Source organism: Saccopteryx bilineata, chromosome 3 (genome assembly GCF_036850765.1).
Source record: "Saccopteryx bilineata isolate mSacBil1 chromosome 3, mSacBil1_pri_phased_curated, whole genome shotgun sequence".
Taxonomy (NCBI): Eukaryota; Metazoa; Chordata; class Mammalia; order Chiroptera; family Emballonuridae; genus Saccopteryx; species Saccopteryx bilineata.
This window is the reverse complement of record NC_089492.1, coordinates 73,681,004-73,701,675: the sequence shown is the minus strand read 5'-3', so window position 1 is coordinate 73,701,675 and position 20,672 is coordinate 73,681,004. Positions and strand designations below refer to the sequence as shown.

Below are 20,672 nucleotides of genomic sequence, written 5' to 3'. Positions count from 1 at the left end.
AATGCACATGCAGTGAATAGTAGTGGGAATGTTAGACAGTATAAAATGAATAAAAGCTTTTAATAAGCATGGGGTGCGGATAGAGGAAAGGCTGATTTTGGGGTGTGGGGGTCAGGGAAGAGAGGTGAAGGATTCTAGCATCTTACCACGGTTTTTACTGGAGTTTTTGCCTTCACTAGGGTCTCTCTCGTTTGTGTCTCTCTCTTCCTCCTCGGACACTGCTGTGGGTTTCAGAGGTCCTTCTGCCTCCTCACTTGGGTCTTCTGTTCAGAAAGGCAGACCAGTCAGTAGGATTGAACACCATCCTCCCCCCCAAAAAAGCACTCAAATAACTACGTGACCATTTAAAAACTTGGTCATCTACAAACCATCTGTTCTCAATAAAGAACATAAATTTATTCACAAGTTTCTTTTAGAACCTGCTGATGGTACCAATGCAAATTTTCATCTCAAGCCACTTTTTTTTTATATCCATTGAGAATAAGAGCCTGTACCAAATTAAAATAAAAGAAATCATTTTAAGTGCAGTTGAAGCTAGGAACACTTGAATAATGGGTGTCAAGCCATTCTGTCATTTCAATAGTAGGAGCTTCTAAGCCACATGGATCCCCTGATCTATGGACTTGGGGAGATGGCAGGATAAGCCAAATTCTGAGAAAAAAAAATTCTCCATGAAATAATGTGATAATGACTGGTTAAATAGAAGACAGGTGTTACTCCTGCCTTTCGTCCCCAGAACCCAGAGGAATTCTACGGAATTTTCCAGAGTAAGATCTCAAAAGTTCAGTTACATTGGGATTTGCTTTTTTTTTCTATAGGGGGAGCTATATAGAGCATTGGACATAGAAGGGTCTATTTCTTCTATGACAACCACATCACCCCACACCTCATTCACGAGTTCACACCAGCTAGATTACATGGAAATCCTCATAGTAACTCAACCCTATTTAATTATTCTGTAAATCTTAGCTATGCTGCTGCTGGTGGATTAATCTGTTTATGCAGTTAGCCTCTGTGCTTGGTCTGCACGGCACTAATCCGTGAAAGGCCCACTGTTCTCTCTCATCCTGTGATCATTTGTCTCTCACTGTGCTGATGTCACATTTTAATGAATTTTTAGCAATCTGAGTAATGCCAGATAACCAGACTCACAAGTCCCCACAGCATGGCATGCTGTTTTCATGGCAGCACAAAAAAATAAAAATCAAATCCCCTTGTTCAGGCAGAAATTACATAAATTAGGAGAAGGAGGCAAAAACAGGGATTTGAAGCACCAGGATGCTCAATTTCATAAAATCTTTAATGACCATATAAATTAACCCTGGAAAGGCAAAAGGTCACCGACACATATGCACACACTCGTCTATTTGCTTTTGATAAGCAGAGCTTTTATGCAGAGAACATGATACAATTAACCCTTCAATAACCATACAAAACGCTGCTATGGACACTTTAAGTGTCAAGCATTAACTAAAAATTACACACTGCATAAAATTTTCATTGCAAATGCTACAGTGATTGAAAGGGGGAATCGTGGCCCTCTCCACACCCCATGTTTTATTAATAACGTTCTGACAGCAGAATGAAATATCCACTGTCATATGTAGCAGCTGAGCGTCCGCGCACACGCACACACACACACACACTCACCACACACTACTGCTGAGTGCCTTACTCGCCTGCTCTACTGTGAGGGCAGGACACAACACAGGGGACAGTTCTGGGCTCAAGGGGGGAAGCTCAAGAAAGTCAAGGGAAAACAAGAACATTTACTACATTTGAAGTAAGAGTTTGCTTCTGCTGTGAGTCCTCAAAGGCATGCTACACGTCCAGTTATTTTATATTTGCACTTTGCTACTGAACAAAAGCAGGGGGGAGGCCCTTGTAAAGGAAGTCAGTTATCTGAGACTTTGGGGGAGTGTCCCTTTCAGGCAAATACACGTGGCAGTTTCACTTTAGGAAGAGAGAATGGACAGACACTTCTTTGGGCTCTAAGACTGTGCTCATTGGCAGTGACACCCACTGGTCGAACCCAGGTCTCCTCCTCCTGCATGGAGCAGGCTGAGTGGGGACAGTGGCCAGCTTGATTTGGGAGGTTAGAAGGCCAAGACTGTGACTGGACTAGGCCCTGTCCCTTCCTTGCCATGTTTGTGTCGGGCTGCAACCTGTGACAGCCCACGTCAATTACTTTAAGGCTGATCCTGAGGAAGGGACACAAGACTTCTTTGAGTAGATTTACTGAACCTTCCCCCCAGGGCTGGAAAATGAAGTGTCACCGTGGTATCCATGTCCTTATCTTAAGGAGACATAAAATTGTAAGGGCTATCGCAACTCACATTAATAAAACATGGGTGTCAGAGGGGGAGAGAATGAAAATTATGAAGGTACTCCAAGAAAAACTCCAGTCTAATCTGGGTCTCATCAGCCGGTTTTTGCAGGGTCTTGGCGCTTCATTTTCTAGTATGTGTTTTAAGGGCGAGAGAAATTCCCAGACATGTTCCTCTATACATCACTGCGGTGTCTGACCTCAGCCTGACCCTGGCAACAGTTTGAGAAATCTGAATGTGAACAAAGCCTCTGTGTCAGCAGCACGGAGAGACTCTGCCATCAACTTAATCGCAAACAGCAGTTCTGAGGCCATAACTTTGCCCTGCTCGTCCAAGCCACAACTCGGGACCGCTGGAGGTAGGTTTGCCCACACGGGCTTTGCTGCTGCCCCTCCACCCCACCCTCTTCCCTGGTTCTTCCTTTGAAGTAAGCAGGCAATTAGCTCTAATACGCAAGCAATTCAGACCTGTTTTGTGGTTTCGGAGGCGAGAGCTGTTTATTACAGGTAGGCGCTTTGGAGCCATGGAACTTTGTGAATTTTTAATCATGCAAAAAATAATCAAAGGGCAACTTATATCCACAATAAAGTTTCATACAAGTCCAAAAATAAAAAAATTTAAAAAGCTCATTTTCATTCTTAAAGAGTGTTTTGAAATAAAGTTCACATTCATTTTATAAATAGACTTTAGAATCAGGAGTATTAACATGGAGAAACCGTTCTTTCTCAAAAAACTGTGTGTTGGATTTGTGGTTACGGGAGGAATGGCTACATTCTAATTCTCAAGTACCACTTCCCTCCATTGTAAAATGCCATAAAGCAGTGGTCCCCAACCTTTTTTGGGCCACGCACCAGTTTAATGTCAGAAAATATTTTCACAGACCGGCCTTTAGGGTGGGATGGATAAATGTATCACATGACCGAGACAAGCATCAAGAGTGAATCTTAGATGGATGTAACAGAGGAAATCTGGTCGTTTTTTAAAAATAAAACATCGCTCAGACTTAAATATAAATAAAACGGAAATAATGTAAGTTATTTATTCTTTCTCTGCGGACCGGTACCAAATGGCCCACGGACCGCTACTGGTCCGTGGCTGGGGGACCACTGCCATAAAATACAAGATGCTTTGTAGGAAACAATATATATATATATGACATTAATGTGTTAAAGAGATGACTTAGCATGGAGGGAAATTACATAAATTCCATCATATATAAAATTCCAAAATAAAGATACTAAGTTATCTAAAATTCCAAAACAAAGACGCTAACGCAGTTTCTACTTCCATCAATAAGATTCTTGACAAATATAGTACATGTAATAATAACAAAAGTACTATAACATTTCATAATTCTGTTGTATTCACAGCATATGTATCTTTATTCTTTTTGCCTCATGGATTTTGAATATTTATTCACATTATAAACTTTATGATATGAATGTACTTAAACTTCAAATGTGCATTGAGGCCCAGTAGCGCTTCCCAGTTTTCAAATGATAATACATTTCTATTTTAAATGTTTTTGAAACAATACCATAGTCTTTACAGAAAAGTAAAGTACAATTTACCCCCCAGCATTTTCATCATGGCTGAAATGAAGATCTGGTCAGTTATTTCATACATACACACACTGAAAAGTTCTGAATGACTAGTTTAGAGTATTCTCATTTGAATACCAAAAATGATTAGAAAATTACTATTAATTTATCCTAGAAAAATATAATACACAATGGTAAGCATATCAACTCCAGTGATGTACCCAGATCTAAGCATCAGCCGGCTGTGTTTGGCTCCCATGGTTGTATCGTACAATGGGTTTGGGAACTCTCTCTCCTGAGCCTTCCAAGGGTAGCATTGCACACTTCTTAGTCCAGGAGTGACCGTGGAAAGAGGAAGCAGAGGACAGTAACTTAAATGTATTATATGCTGAGCATCTCTTTGAAATACCTGATATGTAGAAATTCTTCCCTGGCCTCCTGAACTGTCTCCCAGTCCAGTCTTAACCACCAACCTCCAAATCTATCCTCTGTATGATCTATTTAAAGCTACTTAGCATCGTTTAGTGACTCAGTTAAAGAAAAAGGTCGATCTTCTGTACACAGCAAGAATACCTCCGAGATACCTGGTACATGTCTACCACTCCAGTATCATTTTTCTTTACTTCCTACCTAGCACTTAATATTTAAAAAAATCCTTTATGTCATCAGAATCACCCGAAAGATGTGTTAAATATTAGATTGCTGGGCTCCGCCCTGTTTCTGATTCAGTAGATTTAGAGGGAGGCCTGTGAATTTATATCATTGTGTTCCCAGGTGAAGATAGTGCTCCTGGTCCAGGGACCACATGTTATGAACCCTTGTTCTAGAAACACGTGACTGTTATTAATGCCCCCTTCTTATACATACCATTATATTTCCCTGGCTTATCTAGGACAACTTCTCTCCACTGTATATAATTCTTTTTTCCTTCAAGTCCAGCTTGGTAAATACTAGTATCATAATCTATAAAAATTGAATTAATAATGCCTACCTCATAGGTTTGTTAGGAGATACTGTATAAAAAATCAGTTGACATAGAGCAGAGCCTAACACAAACTAAGCATTTGAAAGTGCTAGCTATGTTATTACTGGGACTGTTAACTCTTTCTTTCTTCAAAAAGTCTTCCTTGAATCTTGAACTGGGATAAGTGTTTCTGAATAAGATTTTCTTCTTTTTTTCTACACATGGTTGTCAAACAATTTACTATAGAATGTGGAAACTATCTACACACTGCCTATTCTCGCTAATAGCTACACATTTACTGAAAATAGTGATTATGTTATTTCTCCTTGTGCCAGAGTGCCTGGAACAATGCCTGGAATAGAGCAGGCAGGCAGGCAATCCAGGTTAGTTGAAACATTCAACTGAATTTGGGAAGCAAAATTGGGAGAAGCAAAGGAGGCATCCAAACTCTCTGCCATTTCCCTACTCCCCTTCAATAAAACTTAAAAAAGAAGTATTTACTTGCTTGATTTGCATTGAATGTGGTTTGGGTTTCTTTGCATTTTCTCTTTCTACTAAGTCACATTCATTATTCAACTCATCCAGCCTGTTCCCAGGTGAAGATGGTGCACCTGATCCAGGGCCCAGGACCAATCATCCTTCTCAAAGCCACCAACAACTTCCATGCTGTGAAATCCAATGGTCTCGTCTGTGTCTGCTTAGCAGATGTTATCACACCCTCCTCCTGGAGACCACACTTGATAAGCTCTGCTCTGGTACATTATCTCTTTTACTTCCTTGATCAAATTTACTGAAATCTGAAAAATAACTTACTTATTTGTAGACATATTGTCAAAAAAATCTCATTCATGACTTGTGCTCATCAATCCCTGGCATTAATATTTGCACTGAAGTTGATGACTCCTAGTTTTCTTACTTGGGATAGTTAGTTTGATGGCATGATGTCATCAATTGAAAAGGAGAAAAAGAGAAGAAATGATTTGCAGATAAGTTCAATGTAGTATTTGTTATATTTGACTTTTCTGTAGAACATCTCCATGGAAATATTCAAAAGGCATGAGCTCATATAACTAGAAAGTTTCTCAGAGACACTGAGGTGAAGATGGGTATTTTGTAAACAAAATAATAAAGAAATATACTGATAGGGCATGGCATCTTTTTAGTTTGCTATTTTTTTGGCAGTCTTGAGTTTGCCCTATTCTTTCTAATTGGGTCATTAGTGAAATTTCTGACTGGTTTGAGGTGGGGAAGACAAATTGGGTTTGTGCCATTTTATCTAAAATATGCTCTCTCATTTTCTAGAGAAAAAAAACAGTACAACAAAAATGTTTTCATGAGACATGCATAGGTGAGGCAAAACTTTGAATAATTTTTTAAAGAGGGAAATCCTGACTTTATATTGAAGGAATGTTTTCACTTGCAAAACTAGTTTTTTTTTAAGCATTTCAATACCCCATTATGAATGTGAAAGACTTTTTATAATAATTTTTTTGTTCTGTACGGCACATTATTATTCCAATTGTATAAATCTGGGAACTGGGAACATGTTTGTATAGCAGAAATTAATGAGGTGTGTTGTAGCAACATAGGCGAGTTTCCTCTTAAATTATCTGAATATAATGCAGCTAGCAAGGCATGGCTGCCATTTCTTAACATACAGATAGACACACAAAGCAAGGGGAATAGTACATGTGTTGACATGGCTACATAAAATCCAATCAACCCATTAATTACCAAAAATAACCCCACCAGCCAGGTTGTTCTAATTGTGTGAAAATAATATCTAATATCTGGCGTCCTGGATTATACTTGGTATAAAACAGACCACTTCAGTGAAACTTCATCGTGTATAAATGCAGATGTGAGAAATTACCCAGCAGATGTTACTTATTCTTTAGGAAGTCACTTCACATGCGTCCAAATAGATGGATATGTTTGCTTTTGCTGTTAACTTATTTGTATAAGGGATCTGACGATCTAATTGGAGCAGTTCCAGGGATCCATTTGTTACATAAATTATGAGAGTGACACCTGTAACTCATTTAGGACAGACAGACATGAGAATTGTTGAACCAATTACCTGAGGTTGCTCTCAGCTGCTGCTCCGTCAGGTCATCCTCACAGGTCCTGGCTCCCAAAGAGGCAGACTCTGCAGAAAACATCAGAGTGCAAGGTCATCAGCTCTGCAGTCCTAGCCCATATCACAGGATCCCAAAATTGGCTTTCAGTTTTGGGGTGTGAGTTAAGCATCGGTTGGGCTCAGTGGAGTCTCTAGCACACCTTACAGCCTAGCAAGCAGTGGTTAGCACGATGAATCCAGACAGTGGTGAGCTTAGATCAAATTCTCAACGAGCAGCAGCCACAACAAATGCAATAGCATAGATCAAATATGGAAGCATGAAAGGCTCATTCTGACTTTTACCTCCTGGATATATGGCCAAACCTACATTATAGGGTTATGTGTTATAATGGTGATGACACATTACATCAATTATGGCATACTTTTGCTTTTCAATCAAAGTAGCAAAAAAGAAAAAGAAAAAATAACACCTCTCTATGTGGTAGCTGATATGAGATCAAAGTAAAAAACAAGAATATAAGGAAACCTGAAGTCTACGCCTAAATCATCAATAAACCCACATCTTTACTTAGATCTTTTATTTGAGCTCCACAGAGAGTGCCGACAATGGCCTGGTTTGCTAAACCAACTCCAAACACAAATCATTACTTTCATCCAACTCCATGCTTCCTCTGTGTTCCCTGTTGTAGGTAAATCTAGAACAAAACAAAACAAAACTAGACCTCAGAAATCACCTTCAACAGCTCATACTTTCTCCCCACAGAATCATCGTGTGCTCTTGGTTCCATTTTGCAGTTTTTCCTGTCATGGGTGTTTCTCTTTTCCTCCATCATCTGCTCAGTCCTGACAATGTCAGGAGCCTCCTCAGCAATCTTCCTGCCTTGAGTTCTTTGTCTTTCCAACCGAATCTCTCAGAATATCTCAAGGCCTTTCAAGAAAGCAGAACTGCATGGGTACAAATAGTGGCTCTACCACTTTCCAGGTAGGGGACCCGAGGTCTGTTACTTTACTTATTTAATGTTCAATTCCCTCCCTTGTAAAATGAAGCTATAATTATAGAAATAATTGGCAATTGCAAGAGAAACATGATGTGGTCACCCAAGTGAGAAAAGGCCCAATTTTATTGAGAGATTAAAAAAAGTGGTCACACTATCCTTACTCTGACAAAGAGACTTATGTTTACCTAGTATTTCTAGCAATAACATCTCTGATTGATTCTGAAGGCTTTAATTAAACAAATAATTAACCTCAAAAATAGAAGTGCACACCAAGGCACCATTACTGCATTTACTAATTGCTTTTCCTGCTATGTACAAAACCTTTGGCCTTTGGTGGTAATCTATTTTTAAAGAATACAATCATAATAAACACTTGGTGCCCTCCCGTCAACAACAAAATACATTAGGTTTTCTTGTAACTGTCTCTTACATCTGTCTTGAAAAGAAGAATTTATCCTTGGTCCTTGCTTATAAATCTAGCAAGAACTTCCAAATAGATCACAGTATTGACATCCACCCAATGTGTCACTCAGGAAGCCCAGTGTCTTCCTCACGATCTTTCATGTCTTTACACCTTCAATCAGCGTTGCTCTTTTTACTTTTTAAATATCTTCTAGTTTTCTCTTGTTAAACTCTTATTCTTCCCTCAAAACCCAAAGCAAGTCTTACCTCCTCCATGTTGCCATAATGATTAACTTATACATATGTGATAGGAATTAGTGTCTGGTTTTAGTATAATTGAAAGAGGGAGGAGAAGAAAAGAGCTTTAATTTTAGAGTTTCCAGGCTGTGGGATGCTTTATAAAATTCTCACCTGAAGGGTCATCTGTTTCAGGATATAGGGTATACATATGTTTCAGCATATCTCATGATGTATTGAGGTGACTTTTTACATGACCATGAATAGTTCCCCAATTAATTGTAAGTTCCTCAAAACTTTTCATCTTCATAGATTCTCAGATAAAGACAGAGTGAGGCATAACAAAGTCACCTGGGACACTTTTATTCAAAATTCTAATCTATATCCCATATTCTAAAACACAGGAATACCAAAAGGCACTAATTCCTGTCATATATGTGAATACGTGTGCAAAACCATTTCTTTCCCTTTTTCCTAGCAAAAGATAAACAATTTATCAAAGTACTCTGTTACACACACACACACACACACATCAGTGTATTAAATAAACTTGTTCATATAAATATCAGTAGTACTTCAGTGAACTGGACCAAATAAGTACTATCCTTAAAGATACCTGAAAATAAAAATAAAACAATGGTAACTTACTAAGTTTTTATCTCTGCTAAGTACTGCAATAACTATTCATATAAAAGTAGTCATGTGGCCTGACCTGTAGTGGCACAGTGGATAAAGCGTCAACCTGGAAACGCTAAGGTTGCCGGTTCAAAACCCTGGGCTTGCCTGGTCAAGGCACATATGGGAGTTGATGCTTCCTGCTCCTCCCCCCTTCTCTCTCTCTCTCCCCTCGCTATAATGAATAAATAAATAAAAAATTAAAAAAAAGTAGTCATGTATCCCTCACAATAAAATCATGAAGCATTTATTAATCTTTATTTTACAAACCAAGGGACCACAGCTCAGAGAGGTTAAGGTAACTCACTCTGTCCTTAGGTCTCTAAGTGTGCCCCGGACAGAGCTTGCAGTGAAACCCAGGTAGGCCTGGTACAAAAGTCTGTGAAATTTTGAATGTGTCCGGTTGAAATAATATTCAATAGAACATTTAGGAGCCTATAAAGGTTTCCTATCTTTGTGAAGGCCAGAATCCAAATGGGAATAATAATAATTAAAAAGAATACTAATAAAGCAACTCTTCCCTAGTCTTGTGAAAATTTTGATATTTCGTAAAAGATTTACGTTCTCTGAATATAAAACGTAACAAAATAATAGCTTGATATCACATGGAAATCATTTCATCTGAGAGTGATTTAAGGAAATATAAAAAATGTCAAACCCAGAAACTGTTATTTAACCTCACAAGTCAGGTCACGTTTGCACGTGGAGTCTGCTCCAATAAGAGTGATTTGCGCAAATAATTTCAAATATGAATGTCATTCAGTACCCCACCGAATAATTTGTAGGTCCTCAACAGCATTGCTCCTTTTATCCAAATGTTAAAATATTTTAATAAAGTAGCTTTTAGCTTATCAAACTGGCGACCCTATGCTTTTCTGCTAGTATTCAAGGAACTGTGTAAAACCGAGCAATGACACATAGCATCTTTTGACATCTCACTCTCAATAATTGCTCTGTAATAATAAATGTGGCTGCTGTTAACACGGTCTGTCCCTTTTACAGGTGATTTAATTAGATTACTAATTTGTGTTCTCAAGCACCTGACCTTTCTGCTTTAAAACTATTTTAAAATAGTATCACTGACAATTTATCCAGTATTCTACTCTATTCTGTCAATTTGGTGGTGATCACAAATTTGGAAACGATATCAAATGACTCAATTTTTATTAACACAACATGGGCCGCATACTTCTGTGGAATAGTGTATCGGCCATCACGACCATCGTCATCAGCAGCCTCTTCCTGAGGACTTGCTCCATGCCAGGGATGACTGAGACCCTTCATGTGTGTTGGGACACCCCGGGTACTTGGTGGAGCTGGTATTTGAACCCACACAGCTTTTTCCAGGGATAATTCTTTTAACCACAGTGACATACTGAGCCATTATCTAAAATCCTGAAAATCACTTTCCCTCTTATTCTGCAATTATTCCTCATGTTCATTTTTCTCATTTTGGCCTGGATTCCTCTAACCACCTGTGCTCTTAGCTTAACCTAGATGGTTCCATTTCCCAAGACAACACTTGAAACCTACACTGGGGGGAAGGTTTCCTCTTCCCTTTGATTGATGAGAATGGAAGTTCTCACCGCTCCCTCAATCCTTGGCACTGCGACATATCCCCAGCAACTCTCAGTCTCCTTTGTCTTCCTCCCCTTTCCCTTCTCGTATATGAATAATATTTATTCTGGTAAGTAAACTGATAACTCTTAGGCACCTTAGTTCAAAAATTAAGCTCTCATCTTCCACATTTTTTTCCCCTGCCTGCTAATAGGAATAATATCTTTTAAAAAAAATAACACTATAATCATTGCAAATCTGATGGTCATGGAAAGATCTGGAATTTTTACTTCATTCAAAGTCTAGATACATAAGCAGAATTCTAAGGTTAAAGTTGTTTGTTATGTTTTGGGAATAAATGTAATCTAATCTGCACTTGAGGACTGCAATAGCCATGTGCTTTTTATCTTCTTATCAGCAAAATTTGGGAAGCATTTGGCACAAGTTCAGTAGAAAATGGGATTTTTAAAACAATGGGGGAATGTATAAGCTGCTAAGTATTGTACTAGGACATCACTTGCCTACAAATATCCACATCACACCCTAGGACTGATTTGTTCATGCCTTCAACAATAAGGTGTATCACTATTTTTAGCAAAATGTATAGTATGACCCATAAAATAAAACATATGCAGCCAAAGAGAAAATTAAGTCAGCTGTCATAAAGTGATAAAAAGAAAAACATTTTCTGTATCCCAGGTAATATTCCTAGTTCCACTTCACTTTCTTCTATTTTTTTAAAAACATGATCCCAAATCCTAATTTTTAATTGGAGACAAAGACTAAATTTTAAAGGAGTCTACGAGTTTCAACAGAGCTCCTGGGTCTTCCTCATCACCCTTTGGGAGCCCCTCCCACCTCTAGCACAGCTTTGTGACTCACCCTAAAAGGATGTTTTACAGACTCTGTGAATACAAAACAGAAGATATTTGCAGTTCACTCAATTTCAAAACAATACATCCACATTTGTTGGAAACCTGTTAGGTGCTAAGCATGTACCGTGGATTTTGTGACTCATTCCTTGTAGTAAGTCTACAATAGAAAAACTACTGCTTTTCTGGGAGAGATGAGCTATCAAAGGTCAGATGTTTTAAGTAATTTTTTCCAAAGACACAGAGCAACGGAGGTAGGATTTGAACTGTGTCTCTCCGGCTCCAAACTTTATACTCCCCATCTGAGCAGCGCTGCCTCCAGGCAGTACCCAGCTACTCCTGGGCCAGGATGTCTACAAACCTCAGACTTCCTAACCTCCTTAAAAAAAAGAAATAAAAAAATAATAATAAATCAGCTCTAACTCCTTCAAAGCAAATCCATCATAACAAGATCAATATTTAGGGGAACGCATCAAATTCAATATGTATTACTGCCCTAGTAGTTTACATTTTAATAAAGACCTCTGAATGGGCTTGTGCACTGCAACAGCCAAGCCTGTGTTCAGATGAAGCAAGTTTGCAATTAAAAATGGTTTCAAGTGTTCTCCTCCATCCTTTCCCTATGTGGATACAAAGAGTGCTCTTCTCAAAAGCTGAGCAACTCAGCATGCTACCAAATGGTTCTGAGTAACCAAGCAACATCATCTTTGTGGGCCTGCCGGGCTTTCTCTTAAATTATTTCTCCTAGGCAGTGAGCGACTGAAGTGAATTGGATGCTCCAGTATCAATTATCTGAATAGGGCTGGATTTGTAATTTTTTATTTTCTGTAAAAGTAAAGGCCCTTTGGCTTTCCCTGTCTGGTTTTACCCAGAAGTTATTTTTATACAGTAAGGGAGCAGTTGTTTCCTGAGGCCTCAAGGCCAGGAATGTCTGATCCCTTCTTTCTCCTTCTTGAATCATCTGTGACCTCAGTGTAATGGGACCGTAAAAGAATTGAGTAAGGTCCTGATATCAAATAGTTTCAATAAATTACTCATACATCTTCTTAGTGTCTCATATTTTAAAGGGCTTTACTGAAATATTTTTTCTTAACTAATTCCTACTATGTTTCCACATAAGATTCTGTTGTATTTCTGATAGTTTTGAAATCAGAAGGCCGAACTTCTATGATCATAACATAGAAATGATAATGATGTTATCATCTATCAACCAGTTACCCAGTTATTGGAACTGAAATCTCCATAGGATTCGTCACAGTCTCTCTCCCTGTTCTCGACCTGGATGGATCTTAAGCGTATTATGCTAAGTGAAATAAGTCAGATGAAAAAGGACAAAGACCACGTGATTTAACTCATCTGTGGGATAGAAAACAAAAAGCAACACATGATCAAACAAACACAAAATCATAGATACAGATAACAGCATGGTGGTTACCAGAGGGGAAGGTGGTTCTGGAGTGGGGACGAAGAGGAAGGGGAAGGGGGTCAAACATCTAGTGGCAGAAGGAAATAAGACTGCGGTGCTGAGCACACAATACAGTATACAGATGGGATATTATAAACACACCCAAAATTTATAAAATAGCAGTAACCAATATTGCTTCAATAAGTTTAATTTTAAAAACTGTTTAGCGCAACTGTTATTCCTTAGCATGTAGTGTTGGCTTTGCCAATCTACTCATTCATCAACACAGGCAGCACCTTTGCCCACACCTGGCTCCCTCCCCCACCCAATAATGGCCTGTGTCCAAGCGGAGCACTGGCTGTTCATCTCGACCCTTTGCTTTCTATCTCACAGCTGATTTTTAGTCCATGAGAACCCCTACCTTCTTATCCACAGGTAACAAATTTTACAAATAGCCTCATTTAGGTCAAATTTCTTTTAAAGGTTTTTTTTTTAATAAAAGAGAAAATCATGTTTATCCAGTAGTGTGTCTTTATTACTATTTCTTTAACTCTTTTTTAAGTTTTATTTAAATATTTTACTTATTTATTGATTTTTAAAGAGAGAGAGGAAAAGATGGAGAAAAAGACTGATTTGTTGTTCAACTTGTTTATGCATTCGTTGGTTGATTCTCGTTAGGTGCCCTAACCAGGATTGAACCTGTTACCTTGGTGTGTCAGGATGAAGATTTATCTGATAGAGCTACCCAGCCAGGGCCCGTTTAACTCTTTCAAAGATTTCTTAGAAGAGTGGCATTTTGCCTGACCAGGCAGTGGCGCAGTGGATAGAGTGTCAGACTGGGACGCAGAGGACCAAGTTTCGAAACCCGAGGTCGCCAGCTTGAGCGCGGGCTCATCTGGTTTGAGACAAGCTCACCAGCTTGAGCCCAAGGTCACTGGCTAGAGCAAGGGGTTACTCTGTCTGCTGAAGGCCCGCGGTCAAGGCACATATGAGAAAGCAATCAATGAACAACTAAGGTGTCGCAACAACAAATTGATGCTTCTCATCTCTCTCCCTTCCTGTCTGTCTGTCTCTATCTATCCCTCTCTCTGACTCTCTTTCTGTCTCTATCCAAAATAAAAAATAAAAATAAAAAAAGAAGAAGAAGAGTGTCATTTACCCTCAGGGCAGGTGCATTTCTTTGTCTCCGATATGTTATTTGGTTTTGGGAAGCCTCTCTCCCTGCTCTTAACAGTTTCACCTGGAAGACCTCTGCAATGATAAGCACCTCCTCTAACACAGCATTGCTTTTAAATTACTATAACAATTAGAAAGCTGAATCAAGTTCATAATTTTAAAAAAGATGATGTTACATGATCTGTAGTGATTCCACAATTTCCATGATTTTATTCCAATCACATTCAGTGAGTTGTTTGGGTATACTTTTTTGGAATCATTATCCATGAAACCATCATCTAATCTACTCTTGCTATAGAGAACCAGAGCAAGAGACTCTGTGTTGAAATAACAGTCAATTTTTTAACTATTTAAGATTCATTCCTTTTGCTTGAATTTTGAGCAAGCAAAGAGAAAAGGTGAGACCTCAGTGACCTAAAAATCATTCGCTTCTGCTATAGTTATCCGGCCCTTAGGAAGCTGGTGTTGTTCAAAATACTACTAGGAGAATATTGATTACTCCTATCTATATGTTTGTGCTGGGGGAAAAAACCATTTACCTAAGAACCAAATACACTTGTGCTCAGATGCCAACTCCACCACTTTCTAGCTATTTGAAAGAACAAGTTATTTACCCCCCAGAAGTTCAGGATTCTATATGTGACAATGGAAACAAAAATACCTAAATTTCAGGGTACAATAATGTTAATGACTATAAAGTGTCTAGTTCTGAATAAGTAGTAATTGTACTCATGTGATTCTTTTGTGGCTTTGGACTATCATACAGAATACAATTTATTCAAAGAAGAGTTAGACAATGTGGCTTTTTAGATAATATTTATATGTAATGTGCTCCCTGTCCATCAGTTAAGTTCATGTTTTAAGCCTGTAAAATATCACTATTATTTGTATAGATATTTTGGAAACAGCAAATGTTAACAAGACTGAACATTGGTTTCCTAAGCAACTTGAAAGCTGTTTTATTAATCCCTAAGCAAATTTACATAGGCTGCAATAAAAGTGGTACTTGAATCAAGTTCTAAAGATTGTTCAGCCCACACTGGTTTGGCCATTTACAAAAGTTATACAGAAGAAGATGAACTCTGAGGACTGGCAGTGATAGACAAATCGACCCTAGTTCTCTCTTGCAAAAGAGGAATCATTCCCTTTCCCCACTCCAAACCCCTACCATGAGCATCTATTAAGAGAGAAACTTGAAGTGTAGTCACAAACAATCTCAGAATGTGCAGGCCTAAAAATGTGGCAGTCTCTAAAATTAAAAAAAGGAAAAATCTCCACTTATACACAAACACTGGATTTGAGTCATTTTCTGGATTATTCCTTATGTGCAATCACCTAAATCATAGCCCTACGGAACACATTATTAAAGCACAAAACACTTAATTTTCTTCCAAAGCAATTCACAGTGAACCAAAGACAATATTTTAGAGCACTGATTTATTTATTTTTATTTATTGAGTTTAGAGAGAGACAAAGGGAGATGCATTCATTGATTAACTCTTGTATGTTCCCCAACCAGGAATTAAACCTGCAACCTTGGCGTACTGGGATGATGCTCCAAGCAACTGAGCTACCCAGCCAGGGCTTATAGCTTTCACAAAGGCAAGTTAAATGGGAAATATATGACACAGGCATTAAAACTCTGGCTTCAATAAGTGTAAATTTAAACAGATCTAGTAATAACATCTTGGAGCCAGTCTTCTCATCTGCAAAATGGGAATAAAATGATCTCTTCTGGAGATTATTATGTTAAGTGAAATAAACCAGTCAGAGAAAGACAAGTACCATATGGTTTTGGTTATATGTGGAATCTAGTGAACAAAATAAACTAACAAAATAGAAACAGACTCATAGATACAGAGATTGACAGCTGTCAGCAGGAATAAGGGTTGGGGGGCTGGGTGAAAAAGGTAAAGAAATTAAGCAAAGGAATAAAAATACTTATAGACAAGAACAGCAGTGTGGGGATTGCAGGAAGGAAGAAGGATAATGGTGGGGAAAGTAGAGGAGGGGAGGTGGGGATAGATGGTGATGGAGGGGGACTTGACTTGGGTGGTAAATACACAATGAAATATACAAATGATATACAGGTATTATAGAATTGTGCACCTGAAACCGTCATAATTTTATTAACCAATGTCACTCCAATAAGTTCAATTCAAAAACTTTTTTTTTAATTAAAAAAAAACCCTATCTTTTCTGTTTGGCACATCAACTAAATGTAAGGGTGAACTATAAGTTGTTATCACCATTTCCAGGTGACCACGCACAACAAGAAAATACCATCTTCTCGTCAAAAATGCACACTTTCTAAATATTTAATGTCTTAAATAAGTTAACATAAAATGCACCACTACTACTTATGATAAACTATTCTATACAGTTATATATACATGGGGGAAATTATTGCTTCCCATGTGCAGGCTTATTTATTTTGTGAATTATATATGGCCATAAAAGAAAATCCTCAGATGACTAGATCAATTCTTTTTTATTAACACTATAATTGTTGAAATAAATTTACCATTAACCTAAGACGCAGAACAGTTTCCTAAATGATATGTAAATAATCCTTGGATTTTTCGCTGTTTGGAGTTTTCTACCTTTCACCACTTTAGGAAAGGTCAAATTTATACAGTCATATACCCCAAATTACACTTATGAGAATTGACCTAGGCAATGATGGATACAAACATAAGTGAAATAAATCTGGAGAGGGAAAGTTAGTGAAAGTATGCTTAGCCTCAGAAAAGGAAGATTAGAGAGGCGAGGTTGAAGCCAAGAGTGAAAAATGTACTGTTGGAACCTGCTATGAATTTTCAAGACAATACTTATGCATACCCACGAAATGTTTATTTAATAAATCATTCATTAATGAGCAAACAGATTGATGAGATTTGGCACATTGCTTTCTTTAGACTGTACTAAAAGCAGTAAAAAAAATGGTTTCTGAGACATGGCTACTTTTTTTTTTCCTTTGCCTGCATGCAAGAATTAGAGAAGGGTCCCTTGATTCTGGCAAAATTAAGACTTTTTTTTTTTCTTTTGAGAGACAGAGAGAGACAGACAGACAGACAGGAAAGGAGTGAAATGAAAGCATTAGTTCTTCATTGCAGCACCTTAGTTGTTCATTGATTGCTTTCTCATATGTGCCTTGACCATGGGGGCCACAGCAGACTGAGTGATCCCTTGCTCAAGCCAGCAACCTTGGGCTCAAGCCAGCAACCTTGGGTTTCAAGCCAGTGACCTCTGGGCTTAATCCAGTGACAATGTTTATGATCCCAGGCTCAAGCCAGTGACCCCACACTTAAGCTGGTGAGCCTGTGTTCAAACCGGATGAGCCTGCATTCCAGCCAGCAACCTCAGGGTTTTGAACCTGGGTTCTCTGTGTCCTAGGCCAGCACTCTATCCACCATGCCACTCCTGGTCAGGTCAAAATTAAGACCGTTAAGCAGGGGATTCGATAATCAAATTTGTATCTTGAGGATGCTGTGTTGAAGATGGAACAAAGGAAGAATTTTGTTATATAAAAGCGAATGTAAGGCCACTGAAATATTCATTATACTTCAATCTTTTCTCATCTAGAAGAAAGCCTGGATAAAGGAAGAATAGTGATTCCACTGGAGAAAAAAAGGAATGTTATAAAGTCTAAGATTAGGGTGAGGAAGAAAAAGATGATGAGCTCAATTTTGGACATGAATTAGAGCACAGCTGTTCGGTAAATGTTTAAATTTATGGACCTAGATCTTGGAAGAGAAGTCTGAGCTGGAAGTGTTTGGAAGCAGTAATAAGTAATACATGTGAGTAAATGACACTTCTCAGGAAGAACACATGGAGTGTGGAGGATGAGGGTTGAAGACAGAACTCTGGGGAAGGAAAATTAAGAAATGGCTCTAAAGATGGTTGAAAGATGATAAAAGATAATGACAGAGAACAAAGAGGTAGGCACAGATGCCTGGAGGGATTGGTAAAGCAGTGGGCAAAGGAAAAGAACTTTTACAAAAGTTTGAGGCACGGGCATAAACTTACACAGAGAAGTCAAGTAAAATAAGGCACTGGTGATATTGTGTGAGGTGATGGTGGCTCGGATCAAAGAGTGGAGGAACCAGTAGAGGAATTGGTGTTTATTTAAAGGAGGAGTAGGCAGGACTTAAAATGGGTTCAATGAGGAAAGTGAGAGAACAAGAAGAATCAAAAATGATTTCAATGTTTCTATGCCCAAGAAATTCAAAAAATGGAGATGCCATTTACTGAGATGAGAAAAAATGCAGGTGAAATAAGGGAGGGAGGAGGAAGTTTCAAATCAATAGTTCAGAACATATATCCAAGTAAAAGTGTCAAGAAGGCATGTACGGAGTGGGGGCAAAAAGGGAGAGAGAGATGGATGGATGGATGGATGGATGGATGGATGGATGGATGGTAGGAAGGAAGGGCCACATATAAAGGGCAGTATGAGTCCTTGAGATGAGATTGAACAAGATCACTTAGAGAATGGGGGTCTATGACTGAACTTAGGATACACTCATACACAGAAGCATACCAAAGTAGGGTACACCATGAGCAGTCCACTCCAGCACAGAGAACTATTTTGTCATTGACATTATTTAGAATTGCCAGTGCATGGTAAAAATAATAATTAAACAGACTATTAAACAGTTTTATTATCCTTTTAAAATTCCCTACAGGGAATGCTCCCTCTTTATTGCCTGTACTGGGGTGGAGAATTCTCTTTATTCCCTCCTCAAACAAGAAGAAACAATTAAAGAAGATTGCACAAGAACAGTCATTGAGGTAGGAGAAGATCAAGAGGGAATGGGGTGTGGAAAGCCTAGTGAAAGAAACTTTTCAAAAAGAAGAGAGATGCCTGACCTGTGGTGGCGCAGTGGATGAAACATTGATGTGGAATGCTGAAGTGGCCAGTTCAAGGTCCTGGGCTTGCCCAGTCAAAGCACATATGGGAAAGTTGATGCTTCCTACTCCTCCCTTGCCTCTCTCTCTCTCTCTCTCTCTCTCTCTCTCTTTCTCTCTCTTTCCTCTACCTAAAAAAAAATCAATCAATAAAATATTTTTAAAAAAGAAGGGAGAGGTCAACATGTTGAAAGTTGTTGGTTGGTCTGGTTCACTGAAGACTAGGATTTGGTCATTAGATTTGGCAAGGAACAGGTCCTCAGACTCCTTGACTGGAGGTGCTGCTTTTGTGGAGTAATAACGGCACCCCTTGAATATGGGAATAAGAGAGAATGAAGAAGAGATGTCAAGTGTAAATAATTCTTTGGGGAGTTTTGCTGTAGAATGAAGAAATGTGGCAGTGTATGGAGGTGGATGTAGATCATTTCATGGGAGGGTTTTATAAGTGGGGTGATGTAGAGAATGTTGGTAGGATAAGGGAAACAAGCTAGTGACGAGGGGAAATCAATGATGTGGAAGAGAGTGATGCAGTGACTGATAGCAGAGGCCAAACATGGGTGTGGATTTCTAAAGAGTGGTGGAAATGGCAATTGAAGCCAATGGAAGATGATCTAGGACGGGGCAACCTCACAGAAGCTGGAGATGACCAGGAACATGATGAGAACTGGGGAGGAGAGTCTGAGGAGAAGGAAGGACAGAGGGGACTAAAGAAGGGCTAAGAAGGAGAAGTGTGTAAAACGGGGACCAGGAAAGAGTGTCAGGAAGCAGGATCCATTTTGTTTCAGCACATAAAAATATTTCTGTTGTCTGCTTTGTGGTACACAATGGCAGAAATCATTTTTGCTGAGTAACAACTTGACTAGCCATCCTATTTCACTATGAGCCAAGACCACAGCTTTTTCACTGTAGATATTATGGAGGTTGTACAAACAATAAAATTATATCAACAAAAATGAAAAACCCTGCAGAAACAAACCATTCCCTCTTACTCTCTTCAATTAAGTGTTATGGCAATACTATTACACTGCGTTTTAACAGTATTTTGAAATTTGATAAAAAAAACTTATATTCAATGCACATAGCACATACATTTTATGATTTTGGTAACAGGTGATGAAAAGGTCTCAAAACTGTGTAGGTGATTTGGGCCACTCATTGTCATGATTCCCCAGATCAGTGGTCGGCAAACCGCGGCTCGTGAGCCATATGTGGCTCTTTGGCCCCGTGAGTGCAGCTCTTTGGCCAGCTTAGGAGTACCCTAATTAAGTTAATAACAATGTACCGATCTATATAGTTTAAGTTTAAAATTTTTAGCTCTCAAAAGAAATTTCAATCGTTGTACTGTTGATATTTGGCTCTGTTGACTAATGAGTTTGCCGACCACTGCCCCAGATGAAGTAATCCATGATCATCACTAATGTAAAAGGTGACAGAGTACTGAAATCATGTTGACATAAACAGCTTATGATTAAAAGAAACAAAATATAATTCTGCAAAATAATTCAATATATTTCTATTCTAAAATACATA

The 20,672-nt window shown here is 38.6% G+C and overlaps 1 protein-coding gene across 3 annotated transcripts in view; it reads right to left on the bottom strand.

The window, feature by feature from the left end:
* ZFHX4 (zinc finger homeobox 4) overlaps positions 1-20,672 on the bottom strand; it is a 191,035-nt gene that overhangs the window by 24,168 nt on the left and 146,195 nt on the right. For all 3 annotated transcript variants that reach the window (XM_066266349.1, XM_066266351.1, XM_066266350.1), the window contains 2 exons: positions 6,913-6,981; positions 147-263 (listed from right to left, as the gene is read on the bottom strand). In XM_066266349.1, coding sequence (XP_066122446.1) covers positions 147-263; positions 6,913-6,981 — 186 coding nt within the window. The remainder of the gene's footprint in view (positions 1-146; positions 264-6,912; positions 6,982-20,672) is intronic.